Raw genomic sequence first — 15,980 nt, 5'->3', positions numbered from 1 at the left:
CACACTCACTTAGAGGCCACGAGGAGGCCACCTAAGACCCCGCCCCCCCCCATACACTGACCGCACCCGGGTCTGGCCCGGCCTGCACCACCGTCGCTGGGACCACCGCACACAAGCTCTGCCCAGACCTACTCCTTACCCTGGTCCGAGACTCTAAGTCAACAACAGTGGGCGTCCATCCGAGGACTCCTCCCCTGCCCCATCCCCCGCCCCCACTTCTGTTCACCCATCTCTCACTGGGGCCCACTTAGTGGCCGAAATCAGGAGGCATTCCACATCTGAGTCAACAAGCTTTATTGGTCAGGCAGGGGGGATGGGGAAGGGATGGGGAAGGGATGGGGAAGGGATGGGGAGCCACGGGGCTCAGGCTGGGGAGGTCGAGGCTGCAGGGCTGATGAGGGCCTGGGGGGCCGGCAGGGGAGCAGGGTCCTCAGCGGGTGGTCTGGTGGATCTGCTCGCGGGAGGAGATGACCTTGCCGTCCTGCACCTCTTCCACAATCGTGCGCACCTGACGGGTGGTCACGGCTGCAGGAGACAGACACTCAGAGGGGGGCAGGGGCCCAGGGAGCCTGGCTCAGCCCCACCCTGCGAGGAGCCGCTCTTTCCCCCACAGCCACGGCGTCCACGCCTCTGCTGCTCCTCGGCATCACCCCCACACGTGTCCCTCTGCCCTCACTGCTCCCTCCCTTCCAGCTTGTCCCGCTGCTGGCGCCCCGGCCCCCCACGTGGGTGGGGTGACTCTGACCCACGTGTCCTATCGGCAAGAGCGGCACCTCACAGACGGGGTGCCCACCACATGGGGTCTAACTCCATTTCTCTGCAGTCTCCGGGGCATGGTCTATGCTCCTGTCTCCCCCATCAGCCTGGGCTGGGCTCTCCAAGGGCAGGTCCCCAACACCTCCATCAGGCTAGGGTGTTATGTTCCCCATCAGACTGGGATCTGGAGGACAAGGACCCAGCCCCTTTCTCCCACCAGGCTAGAGCCAGAGTCGGGGCTGCTTTCACTCATCTGCAGGGGCTCAGGGCAAAGGTCATGAGACCTTGTCCCTGCCTCCCCATCAGAGGACGGTCTCCAGAGCTAGGACCATGTTTCCCCCATCACACTAGGACTCCAGGATTAAGGACCATCTCCCAGCCCTGCCCCCATTGGGCCAGACAGTGTCTCCCTGTCTGATTCCCCTGAGCATCAACCCTGAACCCTAATGAGTCCCTTCCCCCACCCTCACTAAAGACCAGCCATCATTTCCTGGAGCTCCGGGGGACCCTCCCCCAGCAAGGTGCAGATGGGTGCCTGCCCCATGCTGCCCCGCCCGCAGAGACCACGATCCAAGATTCTTACGTTCTTTGGGCTTGTACTGAGTCAGGCTGCAAAGAAAACAGAGAGGGGAGATCAGATGTGGGTCTGAGATCTCCAGCCCCGCCCCCAGCCCTGGCCCCCAGCCCTGGCCCCAGGCCCCCACTCACTGGGCGTCCTCTCCCTCCAGCAGGCGGCGGTAGGTGGTGATCTCTTGCTCCAGACGCGTCTTCACGTCCAGCAGGATCTTGTAGTCCTGGCTCTGCTGCTCCATCTCACAGCGCAGCTGGGCCAGCTGCTCCTCCACGCTGCCGATCAGCCCCTGGATCTGGGACAGCTGCACGCAGTAGCGGCTCTCCGTCTCCGCCAGGCTGCCCTCCAGGGATGCTTTCTGCAGGAAGGCAGGAGGAGCAGGGTCAGGGAAGGTGGTCGGTGCCCCCTGTGGGGCCCCGGGGCCCACCCCAGGCCTGGCCGCGCCCCTACCATGCTGAGCTGGGACTGCAGCTCGATCTCCAGGGCCTGCACGGTGCGCCGGAGCTCGGAGATCTCGCTCTTGCTGCTCTGCACCAGCTCCGTGTTGGTGGCCACCTCGCGGTTCAGCTCCTCGGTCTGCGGACAGAACACAGGGCGGTGCTGAGTGGGCCTGGGATCCCTTCTCCAAGTCAGACAACCACCACGCCCTGCATATCCTCAGCGCAGGACCCATTCTGTGCCCAGACAGGCACATGGGACCCCCCCCCACACACCCCATAACCCCCCTGACCCTGTTCTCCTTGCTGACCTCCCCTGGGCCACTCAGCCCTCCTCCTAAACCTGACTATGGGAGGAGTGTCTCTCATCAGCTTCCCACTTCCCAAAGTCCCGAAACCTTGGGAATATGTTAAATTTTAACTTTAATCCCTACAGGTGGAAGGTGCAAGAGTAGGAAACTTAAGAACCCTAATGGGTCCCGTCCCCCTCCCCTGCAAAGGATCAGTAGCCAGGCCCCTGGTGCCAGTTCCGGACTTCTTACAGGAGAGGTGGAGGGTCCCGGGGCCTTTATCCTTTGGCTGTGTTCCTGAGTGGGGCTCCCCTCTCCCATCCCCAGATCCTAGCTTTAGCCAAGCTCCAAGCCCGTTGATGCCATAGATGAGCCTGAACTCCTGGGGTGCACTTGGCTCACTGAGGAGAGGGTGCCCCCAAGATGTCAGGCCCTGGGCTTGCTGTGGGGACTCGGTTCTTGCACCCCATCCGCTGGGAGAGGCCCAGCAGCCCGTACCTTGCTGAAGAACCAGTCCTCGGCGTCCTTGCGGTTCTTCTCTGCCATCTTCTCATACTGGTCGCGCATCTCGGACAAGATGCGGCTCAGGTCCACGCCCGGGGCGGCGTCCATCTCCACGTTGATCTCGCCGCCCACCTGGCCTCGCAGGGAGTTCATCTCCTGTGGAGGACGGGGACTGTGGTGTGGGCATCCGGGCCTGCCCTGGTCTCTCACTCCAACCCTTCCCACACAAGCTCTCCAGACCCCTCCCTCATTCTGCCTGCCCTCTACCCTCTGACCCTCCTAACCACTTGTTCACCTGCTCTGTATGGGTTCTGCCTCCCCCATCAGACTGCGGGCACCCTGAGGGTAGGTTCTATGTCTTCCCCCAAAGATAAAATCTCATTCTCGGGCCTGTGCCCCCAGAATATCCCCTCTCATTTCCAAACTTCTGCATGGGGCCCAGGTTCAAGGGTTTGAGCTAGGACAAGGAGGCCTCTTCACTTAGACCCTGTCCTTGGGAGGAAGGTTAAAGCGGGGGAGGGCCGAAGAGGCCCCTGCGGGCCCCTGGGAGGTTCCTCCGATGCAGGGAAGCAGGAAGGAGGCTGGCCTGCACGCTGGCTCTGGACCCCGGGATCAGGGCTCCTCAGCCAGGGCAGCCCTGCAAGGTGGCCAGCCCTGGAGCACCTGCCACCCCGTCCACCTCACCTCCTCGTGGTTCTTCCTCAGGTAGGCCAGCTCCTCCTTCAGGTTCTCGATCTGCATCTCCAGGTCGGCCCTGGCCAGGGTCAGCTCGTCCAGCACCCGGCGCAGGCCGTTGATGTCGGCCTCCACGCTCACCCGCAGGGCCTGCTCGGTCTCAAACCTGCAAAGGGAACCGGAGACTTCCATCTGGACACCTGGACTGGCAGGTCCAGGTCCTGGCCAGCACCCTGCTTTCGCCAGGGCGCCACGGGCTTATGAAGAATGAAGATGGCGAGGGGTGGAAGCAAACTCCAGCCCTGGGGCCCTGGGAACAGGCAGGGCAAGGCCGTACCCCACCTGGCTTCCTACTTCTCCCTCCTGCCTCCTCTTGCTCTCCTCTACCACCTCAGCCCTCCGACCTTCAAACTTTGCTGCATCCTGGACTAAGAGGTAGACTCCCCCCCCCCCCCCCCCCAGCTCTTGGCCGGTATCACAAGCAACTGACGGGTCCCCAGGGCCTCCCCAGCTCAGTGGTGAAGGCTCACTTGGTACGGAAGTCATCAGCAGCCAGGCGGGCATTGTCGATCTGCAGCAGGATGCTGGCGTTGTCCACGGTGGCCGTGAGGATCTGGGGAGGTGGGGGGAGAGTCGGGTCACGGGGTGGGGGTGGTTCAGCCCTGACCAGGGTTCTGAGATGGGCCTTCCTGCCTGCGGGCCAGGATGTGGCCGCTTTCTTCAGGAGGACTCCCCTCCCGCCCAGCCTCTCTCCCTTCTTGTGTGTAATTGTTGACAAAGTTCGGGCCAGCATGAGTCTAATGCGTTGAAACTTGCCTCCAGTTCCCCCAGGACCTACCTCCCCAGCACAGACTCCCAGAGCAGGCAGCCCGCCCGGGAGCTCTCAGGCTGGGAATGCGGGGGGAGCCCGAGAACGTGGGGGGGAGGGCGGGGAGGGGATGCCTCCCGGCAGAAGCTGTCCCAGAAGCCCAGAAAGCAGAGGGGATGTGGGCAACCCCCACACTTTACAGCCGGGGAGATGGTGCCCCTGAGAGTCTCCCCCAAAAGGGAGACTAAAAGAGTCCTCACTAAAGAGTATTTTCCAATCAGAAGTCTCCACTCCTGCTAAACCTTGGCCGAGGGCTCCAGTGGGCAGCTCCCCGCCCCCACGCCCCCCACTCCCCCCACCCTGGTTTGCTCAGCCCAGTTCTTGAGGGAGCAGCAGGAGGGATGGGGAAGCCAGAAAAAATCCCCAAATAAGGCTCCAAAGCGGCCTTCTGAGGCCCCGCCCCCTCTTTCCTGTCTCCGCCTCCCAGCAGGTGCCATGGGATGCTCACTCAGACCCCTGACCCCACCATTGCCCCAAACCCCCTCGGGCTCCAAGGAGAGAGGTGCCCACACACCCCGCAGCCTCCTGAGCCCGCCCAGCCCTCCAGATGTGTCCATTCGCCTGATCCTATCACCCACGAGGTAGCAAGACGCTCTGGGATGAGGACACGGAGCCTCGAAGGAGCTCCCTGAGGCCTGCTTGCCCCTGGCCCAGCCTGCTGCCCCCCCAAAACGAATAACATGACCAAAGAGCAGCCCCAAGGTGGGCTCCCAGAGGCCACGCTGGAGCCGAGCTGTCCTGGGCCCCCTGAGGCTGGGTGACAGCGCCCAGGCTAGGTTCCAGGTTGGGCAGGAGAGGCGGGAGAAGCCATGGTCCCCACAGCCCCGGCCCCAGCGCCCCACCTTGCTCTTCAGGTCCTCGATGGCGTGGTAGTAGTGGCTGTAGTCGCGGGCGGGCCCCGGGGCCTGCTTCTGGTACCAGTCCCGGATCTTCACCTCCAGCTCCGTGTTGGCCGCCTCCAGGGCGCGCACCTTGTCCAGGTAGGAGGCCAGGCGGTCGTTGAGGTTCTGCATGGTGGCCTTCTCGCCGCCCCCCAGCAGCCCGTCGACACCCCCAAAGCTGCTGCCATAGCCACCGCCAGAGCCGAAGCTGTAGCAGCTGGAGTAGCTGCCGCTCCCCAGGGCACTGCCCAGGCCACTGGCGGACCCCAGCCTGCAGGAGCCGGCACCCAGGCCGCTAGACAGGCGGCAGGAGGTGCGGGACGAACCGCCCCCCAGGCCCGAGGAGCCCTTGATGGAGCTGGAGGAGGTGAACTGGCGGATGGTGGTGGTCATGGTGGTGGCAGCGGGTGGCAGGCAGGCGCAGAGCGAGAGGGCTGGAGAGGAGAGAAGCCTGAGGTGCCTTGGTGGCTGGGGCCGCCTGCTCCTTTATAACAGGCCGAGCAGTGGGCGGGGGAGCGAGGACAATAGGCTTGCTCCTCTTTCCATTCCCCTGGGCTTTCATCACCCCTGGCGGGCGGCCAGCTCCCAGGTGCCTGTGGGCCCCCTCCCCTCCCACCACCGGGCTTTGCCTCATTTCTCCGAACCCCCATGCTGGGCGTCTGCATGTGCGTGTGCGCCTGTCTCTGTTCTTAAGCCGTCACCTGTGATTCAGGCAGGCCCTCGAGCTACGCTTTCCCATGACCTAATACGGGGAAGAGGAGAGGCAGGATGTCACCGTCCCAGGCCCTCCCAGGCAGCTGCCAGCCCAGCCCAGCCCACCTGGACCCTGGGCCCGGTAGGGAATCAGTTGAACCCAGCAGCTCCCCTCTCCCCCCTCCACCCCAGCCTGGGGTTACTGTCCTTCAACGCACACCAGGCTACACGGCCCAGGGCTGTGGGCTGGGGAGGCAGCGAGGATGGAGCCCCCATCCCGCCTTGGCACCTGGACCTAAACCACCAGGCTCAGCACACAACACAGTCAGGCTGTCAGGTCTCAGCTGACCACCCCATTTTATAGCTAAGGAGACAGGGGATTGAGAGGGATCGTGTCCCGCTGCCCCCCACACCTGCAGAACTGGGCTGGCAGCGTCTCACTCCTCATCCCACAGCTCCAGACCCCTCCCCAGGGGACCCCGGCACACTGCCCCCCTCTGCCCAGCCCTGATCCCAGGGGAGCACTCTTAGGGGCTACAAGTCCATCTGGCCAGTGTTCTGACCTGCCCCAACCCCAGGACTCCCTGACAGGGGGGCGGAGGGCTTGAGTGGGCAAAGAGGAGCTTAGCTACCAGATGGGGAAATGACCGCTGCGGGGAAAGCCTCGTGGTCAGAGGGAACTAGGAGAACCGAAGGCCAGGCCCCCTTCTACCTCCCTAGCCCTCCTGCACCCCAAGGGGCCTCGGGGTAAGGTGAGGGCATTCACCTTCGCTCCTGTCGAAGGACACTGCCCAAGAAGAGGGCCTTCCTGGGGCCCTCCCAGCCAGTCCCCCCACACACACATGGGCTTCGGGATGGACCCTGAGCCGCCCTTCAGCGCCCCCCTGCCCTGCCCACCACCCCAGGCCCGGCCTGGGTCCCAGGCCCCAGCAGACAGGTTGGGCGGAATGTGGTCGTGTCTCAGGCTGCCAATGGCTTCCACTTCCCAGGCAGGCCCGGACAGCCCCCGCCAGCCGCCGACAGAGATTCCCCAATAGCCCGGCAGCTGCCAAGCCACCAAAGCAAACAAGACAGCCCCCCACGCTCACTTCCACAGCGGTCACCCCGCCCCACACACACCCCCAAGCTGGGCAGAGCCGGTCTGGTTTCCCGGGCTGTGCCGCTGCCACCTCCTCTCACCCACCCAGGTTCCGGATCACCCTTCAGGAAGCCCCCTGCCCGACCTCTCTCCCCCAGACCGAGGCGAAGGCGGGAGCTTCTAGAATAGGCACAGCTCCCTGGGAACCCAGGGGCCCGCACAGGCAATGGCGACCCAGGGGCTGGTTCTCAGACACGGTCCCAGCTTGTGGGGCTGGCCCATCCCTGAGCCCTAGGTCCTCCTGCCTCCTTCCTCTCATCCTCCCAGGAGCCCCAGGCCTGGCTGAGGTGGATAGAACTGGTTGGCAGGTGACAAGCACCACCCCCAAAATTTTTTATATGTATGTTTATTGATTTCAGAGAGGATGGGAGAGGGAGAGACAGAAGCATCAATGATGAGAGAGAATCACTGATGGGCTCTCTCTTGCACGCCTCACCCTGGGGATCGAGCCCGCAACCTGGGCATGTGCCCTGACCGGGAATCAAACCACGACCTCCTGGTTCACAGGTCAATGCTCAACCACTGAGCCACGCCAGCCGGGCATCCACCACCCCAAAATTTAACAGACTCTCCTCCTCCCCCCTATCCCTCAGCCCACACCGCCCCACACCAATGACCACACCGGACCCCAGGAGGCATTGAACTTCAGGCCAAGCTTTAATAGTGGTCACTGGGGCCCACTCGGGCGGCCCCTCCGCGAGGGCTGCGGGAAGCGGGTACAGAAAGGCAACAGCTCTCGGGCCGTGGCCCGACGGGCACGTGGGGCCCAGCAGTAGCGGGCTGGGGGCTGGAGGCGATGGCTGCCCCGTGACCCTCGAGGCTGGGCTGTTGCGAGTGGGAAGGGCTCAGTGGGTAGAGCGGTGGACCTGCTCCCGGGAGGTGACCACCTTGCCATCCTGGACTTCCTCCACGATGGTGCGCACCTGGCGGCTGGTCACGGTGGCTGCAGAGGGAAGGTGGGGGAGGGGCAGGGAACCTCAGGCCGGAGGCACCCCCCTCCCCCGCCCCGTCTCCCACACAGAAGGGTCCTCTGACTCTCCCGCCTCCCCTGGGCAGGATGGGGCAGACCCTTACCTTCCCGCGTGGGCTGTGAGGCCAGGAACGAGGAGTACTGGTTGGCCAGGCTGCAGGGAGGGAGAGGGGACCTGTCAACCCAGGCACCCAGGGGTGCTGGCTGGGAGCCCCATCCCCCGGGAGGAGAAGCAGCTGGGGAGCCCCAGGGTGAGGGGAGAGAGGTCCCAGAAAATCAAAGAGGAATCCCAGCTGGGAGGGCACGGAAAAGAATGGCAACCGCAAGGGTCAAAGGGCACAGGCCCAGTGGGCAGGAGTACAGCAAGGGGGCACCCCAACAGAGGCCCAGAGGCCCTTTGCAGCTAGCCCGGGGTTTACAAGGAGAAGGGCCCACCAAATAGACTCGATTGAAGCAAGAGAGACTGTGGTTAGACTATAGGCGGACTTCACCATCTTCAGGATACAAAAAAGCTGGAAGACATGACTAAGCATGGAGACTCCAGGACGGTCTCAGCCCCTTTACAGTAGGGAGGGCCCGATCCACCTGCCCAGCTCCAAACCAGATGGCCGCCCCGGTCCTCATGCCATCCTGGGTAATGGCGTCGCCAACCGCAAGTCATGGGAACCAGAAACCCAGGGTCATCGTTACCCAGGCCTTCGCGTGCCCACTCAGCTCTGATTGAGTCCCGCTGTGAGCCACGCTCGCCCCCACGCCCAGGCCTTTCCCTGCCCCTGCCCCTGCCCCTGCCCCTTCCTCCCAGCAAGGCAGCCCGACCCCCTGCTCCAGCCTCCTGGCAGGTCCCCGTGACCCCCTGGCCTCGCTGATGCAGCTGTCCATCTGCAGCCAGAGTGAACGCTCTGAGACCTCTTGATCGTACCATCCTGTGCAAAGCCGCTCCCTGGCACCCCCATGCCTACACCACCGAGTCACCGGCTTTAAGGTGGCCTTCCGTGCTCCTCACGGCCGGACCCCAGCCAGCCGTCTCCGTGTCGCCCCCCTGCGAGCCTCCACACCTCCTCCTGGCCTTTGCTGGGGCTGCCCCTCCCTGGGGGAAGCATGGGCCCGGGTGCCCCCCCCCGCTCACTGGGCGTCCTCGCCCTCCAGCAGGCGGCGGTAGGTGGCGATCTCCTGCTCCAGCCGCGTCTTCACGTCCAGCAGCACCTGGTACTCGTGGTTCTGACGCTCCATGTCACAGCGCAGCTCGCCCAGCTGCTGCTCGATGCTGCCGATGAGCCCCTGCAGCTGGGCCAGCTGCGCCCCGTAGCGCGCCTCGGTCTCCGCAAGGCTGCCCTCCAGCGATGCTTTCTGTGGGCCAAAGCGCGGGTGGGTGGGTGAGACCGAGACGGGACCCTTCCCCACCCAGAGGAGGAGCCCCCCTGGGGGGTTGTGGGTGCAGCCAGTAACTAGGCGGGGTGGTAACTGGGGCAGCGAGGGGCCCTGTCACTGTGGAAGTGACACGGTGAGGGAGTCTGGCTCTCCGAGTGGGGGTCCACGCGGCCGGGGTACCCTGGGCTGACAGGGACGAGGCAGGGAGGCAGGGAGGGGAGGGATGGAAGCCCTACCATGCTGAGCTGGGACTGCAGCTCAATCTCCAGGTTCTGCACGGAGCGGCGGAGCTCGGAGATCTCCGTCCGGTGGCTCTGCAGGGCCTCGGTGTTGGTGGCCACCTCGCGGTTCAGCTCCTCCGTCTGGAAGCAGGAGGGCCGTGGGGGCTTGAGGAGGCGGCGTGTGGAGGTGGGGCGGGGGACAGGGGCCACCCCTGAGCCCTGACCTCCCGGACTTGCTCTGCCAGCGCCTCGCTGGCCTCTGTGGGGCCCCAAACACACGTGCACACAGACCCCCTCGGTGCCCACATGGGCCCCCAGCGGGATTCGCCCTGCGTTGCAGGCATCTGCATGGGCTGCTGCCCCTGAGCTGCGAGCGCTGCTCAGACAGGCCTGGGTCTTGTCTTCCTGTGCCTGTTCCTGTCCCGGGGAACTGACGCTTCTCCACGTGTTTCCTACGGGTCTGAGTTATGCATCCAAACGCACACATTCCTACAAAGGCCTGTGCGGGAGAAGCCCTCGCTGCGGGGAGCCCTGGTTCCCAGGCCGCAGTGGGGGATGCTGGGAGCTGTGAGCCTGGGGCCTCTCTGGGCCTCCCGATCCGCATCTAAACTTGAGGGTTGGTCCAACTGGTTTCCAAGAGTCCTTCCAGATGGCACAGTCTGTGCGGCTACACGTTCTCCAGCCCACACTCCGCACACAGCACATGCACGCACAGGTGTGCGCACAGCACACCTGCTCACGCAGGCCACCCACCTTGGTGAAGAACCAGTCCTCGGCGTCCTTGCGGTTCTTCTCCGCTATCTTCTCGTACTGGTCGCGCATCTCGTTCAGGATGCGGCTCAGGTCCACGCCGGGGGCGGCGTCCATCTCCACGCTGACATCCCCCCCGACCTGGCCTCGCAGGGCGTTCATTTCCTGGGCAGAGAGGAGAGCAGGAGCTCACCCAGGGCCACCTGGGGAGAGAGCCTGCGGCCCCGCCTCCTCCACCTGGGGGACACAGGCGTCGATGCCAGACAGACAGACACAGACAGGCCAACAGCTCCTCACCCTGAAGGTGGAGGCAGCTGTCATAGCTCCCGGGGCTGTGGATATCAAACATCTTCCCCAACACACACTCGGGGTCCATCCCCAACGTGTGCTGTGTGTCCATCCCCAACTCTCTGTCATGAGAGGGGACGAGCCAGGACAAGCTCACCACCCTCGTCACCCACTGCCGACCACGCAGCACCGCAGCGGGAAAGCAGCCCCAAGGACCAGACCTCGTTAGGAAACGCAATCCCTACAACCAGCCTCAAAGCCAATCGGAGACACTGTCTGGGCTTCTGATACTCGGGGATCGGGCTCCCCTCGCTCAGAGCAGCCCAGAGGTCAGCTGAGAAGGAAGCCCACAGGCTCATTAGTCCCCCCGCAGGGTTTTGGGTTGAGTCTTGGGGTCCCTGGGATCCAGAGTTCTCTGCAAAAGGAGGTGGGAGAGGTGGCAGAGTGGCGGAGTTGGACCTGGATGTGGACACGGGTCGGACAGATTGGAGGGAAGACGCCTGTGCGGCCTTGGAGAAATCCCTGAGCCGCTCTGAGCCTCTGTCTCGTCACCGGTGAAGGGGAGAACGCGCACCCTTCTCACAGCGCTGGTGTTGGTGCCAGCTGAGACCTTTGCTGTGAATCACTGCCATGTGCTGGGCAGATTATTATCACCCCTGTAATTAACTAGTAATCAGCATGCGTGTTCTTAGACTGCGGCCTCATTAGATCACCAACTGCCACCTCACAGCGGGCCGTGCCTTCGGGGACATGGAAAGTGTCGTGGTGGGGAGAGGGCCCTCCAGGCCTCCCCCAGGGCCCTCCGAGGGTCACCCAGGTCAGGGCCGGGCACCCACCCTGGCTGGGCACTGGGTGCAGAGCAGGGCCCTGGCCCAGGCAGATTGGGAGGCCCCAGCCTTGCTTGTTCCCAGGCGAGTTTCTCCTGCAGTCACCCCCCAGCTGGCCTCACCTCCTCGTGGTTCTTCCTCAGGTAGGCCAGCTCCTCCTTCAGGTTCTCGATCTGCATCTCCAGGTCGGCCCTGGCCAGGGTCAGCTCGTCCAGCACCCGGCGCAGGCCGTTGGTGTCGGCCTCCACGCTCATGCGCAGGTTCAGCTCCATCTCGTACCTGGGAGGGGTGGAGGCATGAGCCATGGGGGACCACAAGGCCACCCCGCCCCCCCCCCCCCCCCCCCCCCGCCCGTGCACACAGAGGGCTCGGTGACGTGCAGGGCCCAGACTCACTTGGTGCGGAAGTCGTCGGCTGCCAGGCGGGCGTTGTCGATCTGCAGCACCAGGCTGGCATTGTCGATGGTGGCGGCCAGGATCTGGGGGGGAACGATGATGGGCTCCGTGAGCAAGCACCCTCAGCGGCCCCGGGAAGACTCTGCTCCCCTCTCGCAGCTCTTTGGAGAGTGTGCCCCAGTGAAGGAGGGTCCCTGTGGTGTGGTCTCCTCCTCTGAGGACCCGGCTGGGGGACTCCCAGAGTGGTAGGGGCCCTGGGCCCAGGCATAGGTAACCATGATGCCAGGGGACCCATGTATACCCCTCAACAGCCATGGGGTCACTGCCCAAGCCACCGGGACCTGACGCCCTCTTTCCCAATGAACTTCACCTCTAGACGCAGTTGCCACCTCCTCCAGGAAGCCCTCCTCAATTCCCCACCGGGGTCCCTCCTTCCGGACATACCTCCTCCCTGCCCCTCCCTCTTCCACGGCACTTCTCCCGAGGGTGATTTTTCCGTGACTTTTTTTATTTCCTCCTCCCGTGGACTCTGAGATTCAGGGGACCAGGCCACGTCTGTCTCCTTCCCTTTAGAATCCCCAGCTCTGGGCATGGCACCTGGGCCAGAGTTGGCCCCGAGGAAACACTCGTTTAATTAGGTGATTAATTAATTAGGGAGGTTACACTGGCCCCACCGCAAACCTAGGGCAACGTTTTCTCTTCCCACTGGGTCATCGGGAGGTTTAAGGGAGAACAGGGAAGACTCGGGAAGGAGCAGAGGGTTCGTTATTATTACTGCTGCTGTCGTTGTTGTTGTGAGAAATGCCCAAGAGAAACTCCAATCAAGATCCAAGGAGTTGGTGGGGCGAGCGAGGCCCGGACGGAACAGATGGGCAGGGTGGAATTTGGAATTTTTGGAAGGCTGAGGGCTGGAGTGTAGAAGGTGTAAGAGAGGGGAGCTTTGGCGGGAAGCTCATCCTGGGTCAGGCCCCAGGTTTCCAGACTGAGCCGGGGGCGGGGGGGGGGGGCAGTTTGTTAGCCACCCCAGGCCTCAGTGGGTCCGTCCCACTCACCTTCCTGCTCAGGATGCTGATTGGGTCCGAGAGGGGCCGGGGCCATTGCCAAAACCCCTGAGGGGCACAGTGACTCAGAGAGGTGGAGGCCTGGTGCGGGGTGCCCTGGGGTTGGTGGTGAGGAACTGGTCGACCCCGAATGGATTGGGGAACACACTGACTCACCAGGGCTCCCCTGGGCGCCCCGCTGCCCAGACCAAGCCCAGTATCTGATCTGGCTCTCCCAGTAGCTCTGCTGCCAGGGAACAGCTGCAGGAATTCCCCGCCTGGCGCAGGTCCCGGGCAGGAACCCGCAAAGCCCCCCGAAAGGCAGCACCACGCCTGGTTCTCCACCAGGAAACGGCAAGCCTGACCACGGGCGCCAGCCAGGCCGCACCCCTGCGGCCCTCAGCCTGGCTCTCTGGCCCCCATTGACCTCCCAGCTGCCTCTGGGGTTGCAACACCGTAGGACCCTGCAAGGGCGGGTTCGTGCAGAAAACCCAAGTGCCTCGTTCACAGAATGCCACGGCCATGTTCTTAGAGGGAGAGAGAGAGAGAGAGAGAGAGAGAGAGAGAGAGAGAGAGAGATCCATCAGACTAAGAGAAATCCCTTCCCTGAAGCTTCCAGTCTGAGAAGAAAGACACAGCTCCTTCCTTCAGGACCCACCCCCCAATCTCCAAGAGAGACGCGGGCTCTGCCCTCAGGAGCCCCCAGAGTGACCCGCACGAAGGGAGTGAGGAGGACCCACAACAAAGGCAGCCATGAGTACCTGCCAAACTCAGTGAAATCCGCACAATGAGCAGGGCCTCGACTGAACCTCAACGTGTTGAAGGAACCCCAAGATCTGGGGGGAAGAGGCAAGTGCCATCCATCCAGGAGGACTGCCTGGAGGAGGTGAGGCAGGCAGAGCCAGAGGGGAATGGCTCTGGTGCCTTCCCTGCTCAGGTTCCCTCCCCCAGCAGCTAGCACCAAACTCTCCCCCACCTCTGTGCCTCTGCCCACACCATCCTCTATACCTGGGATGCCGTCTGCTGCCTTCGAGGTTCTGGAGCCCCCCTGCTTGCTCCTCCATCACCACCCCAACACACGTTCCCTGCCCCCCCTCCCGAAAGAGAGAACTCCAAACAACCTCCCTGCACGGGGTGTCCTCCAGGCCTGAGACCAGGGAGTGAATGAATGATGGAGACCTAAGGTAGGAATGTTCACTCAGGTGGGATGGGATGAGTCAGAAGCAGGTACTAAGGGCAGAGGGCAGAGGGCAGAGGGCAGAGGGCAGGGAGCCGGCTGGTCCACGCACCTTGCTCTTCAGCTCCTCGATGGCCTTGAAGTAGTGGCTGTAGTCCCGGGCAGGCTCGGGGCCCTGCTTCTTGTACCAGTCGCGGATCTTCACCTCCAGGTCGGCGTTGGCCTCCTCCAGGGCGCGCACCTTCTCCAGGTAGGAGGCCAGGCGGTCGTTGAGGTTCTGCATGGTCTCCTTCTCGCCGCCCCCCAGCAGGGCGTCCGACACGCTGTAGCTGGGGCCGTAGCCCCCACCCAGGTTGCAGGAGTAGCCCCCGCTGTAGCCACCCCCCATGCCCGCCAGGAAGCGGGACGAAGTGACCGACATGTTGCCGCAGCTCCCGCCTCCCAGGAGGCTGGGGGCTCGGCAGGCGCCCCCGACGCGGACCGTGGACACCCGAGAGAAACCCCCGGTGGGCATGCCCAGGCCCTTGAGAGAGCCGGAGGTGGAGAACTGGCGGAAGCTGGTGGTGGTGGCAGCCATGGTGTCCGCGGGGCCGGGAGCAGTGCGTGGTCTGGACAGAGACCCTGAGCAGCGCTTTATAGCCCGGCTGGAGGGGGCTGGGCCCCGGGTCCTTGAAGTCAGAGCCAGAACCCCAGCCCCGTAATTTGCTTCTGTATCAGCCGCCCAGGGCCTGGGGCTCAGGCTGGACATGCTGAGTGCACCCCCAGGCCCCTCTCCTGCCCGAGCCTGGCCTGGGCCCGGCCTCTCAGGAGCCCATTGTTCACAAACAAAGGTGGCCTTGGAGCCGCAGCCCCAGGCCAGGGTGATCCTCCATCCGCAGCAGCAATTAGGCCTCTGAGCTCATTCTGGGGGGAGCGGAGAACCCAGCCCAGGGACAAGGCTCCACAGGCCTGAACCCCGGGGCTGCCCTGACCCCCACCCAGCATTCCTGGTCCCCAGGAGACTGTGAGACTTGGGGGACACCCTCGCCCAGGTCCAAGCACCCTAAGGAGCCCCTCAGGCTGAGAGGGTGAATCTGCCTCTGACCCGGGGAGCCCCCAGGTCTCTGGGGGCCCTCCCAAGTCTGTGGCCCTGGCCTGGGGAGCCCCTTGTCTAAGGGGAACAGACACACTGCAGACCTCTGGGAGCTTTGGATCTTATAGGGGGTCAGGTCACGAGCCTCAGCTTCCTCCTTGGTAAAATGGGGATAATGCCTGTCTCCCGTCTCTGAAGGACTCTGGAGAGGGGGGTTAGGGTGACCACTCCTGCTCATCCCCTCCCCGCCCCAGTGCCTGAGAAAAGCCACTGCCGAGGGCCCCCCACTAGGAGGCATGAGGGGGAGGAGCAGGGTCTGAGGGGCAGGGTGCCCCTCCGTGGGCTCTGCGCCTGCGCCCTGCCCTGCCAGGGAGCAGCATGATCCCACATCCTGGCGGCTGGCACCCGCCACCGCCTGCCGACAAGGCGATTACCGGCCTAATCTCGGCGGCGCTAATGATTTAGGCCCTGCCAGGGCGCTGGCGTCACAGGCCTGTCTGCATGGGGAGCTTCCAGGGAAGGCCAGGGCCCGCGGGACGGGCAGGGGAGGGCGAGCCTGCCCCCCCCCGGGAAGCTTGCGGGTGGCCTGGGCGCTCCGCCACACACGGGGACAGGGAGGGAGTCAGGGTTTCCGTGCAGCGGGAGCTCCTCTGAAGAGACTCGACGGCTGGAAAGACTTTCTGCTGAGAGAGCGGGTGGCCTCTGACCACGGTGTTTCCTGGCTTGAAGAGTGGGGACAGCACGTGCCATCTGGGGGAGACGGGGCGAACCCCAATCTTATCCTGCTTCCGCCCTGCCTAAGAAGTCTGGGGGTTCTGAGGGTGGCTGGGGGGTGGAGGGGAGGGGCTCAAAGCCAAGGTCAGGCCACTAGGGTTGTTCCATGAGGTTAGACATCAAGGAGGACTTCCTGGCCCGGCCGGCGTGGCTCAGTGGTTGAGCTTCAGCCTACGAACCAGGAGGTCACAGTTCGATTCCCCGTCGGTCAGGGCACATGTCCAGGTTGTGGGCTCCGTGCCCAGTAGGGGGCGTGCAGGAGGCGGCAGATCAATAATTCTCTCT

At 64.0% G+C, this 15,980-nt stretch overlaps 2 protein-coding genes across 2 annotated transcripts; both read right to left on the bottom strand.

Moving 5' to 3' along the window:
• Positions 1-339: 339 nt before the first annotated feature.
• Positions 340-5,398, bottom strand: KRT17 (keratin 17). Its single transcript, XM_079798206.1, has 8 exons — positions 4,944-5,398; positions 3,764-3,846; positions 3,243-3,399; positions 2,553-2,714; positions 1,778-1,903; positions 1,465-1,685; positions 1,340-1,365; positions 340-525 (listed from the first exon to the last, which is right to left on the bottom strand). The coding sequence occupies exons 1-8, from the start codon at positions 5,373-5,375 to the stop codon at positions 431-433; spliced, it is 1,302 nt and encodes a 433-aa protein (XP_079654332.1). The 5' UTR covers positions 5,376-5,398; the 3' UTR covers positions 340-430.
• A 2,260-nt stretch (positions 5,399-7,658) lies between these two features.
• LOC307115150 (keratin, type I cytoskeletal 42) lies at positions 7,659-14,426 on the bottom strand (the record flags this gene model as incomplete). Its single annotated transcript, XM_079798207.1, has 8 exons — positions 7,659-7,756; positions 7,888-7,937; positions 8,910-9,130; positions 9,388-9,513; positions 10,126-10,287; positions 11,360-11,516; positions 11,633-11,715; positions 13,962-14,426. 8 exons carry the CDS (start codon positions 14,424-14,426, stop codon positions 7,659-7,661), a joined length of 1,362 nt encoding a protein of 453 aa, XP_079654333.1.
• Positions 14,427-15,980: the final 1,554 nt, after the last annotated feature.

This window comes from Cnephaeus nilssonii (assembly GCF_951640355.1).
Source record: "Cnephaeus nilssonii genome assembly, chromosome: 19".
Taxonomy (NCBI): domain Eukaryota; kingdom Metazoa; phylum Chordata; class Mammalia; order Chiroptera; family Vespertilionidae; genus Cnephaeus; species Cnephaeus nilssonii.
The sequence above is the reverse complement of the archived record's forward strand: the minus strand, read 5'-3'. Positions and strand labels throughout refer to the sequence as shown.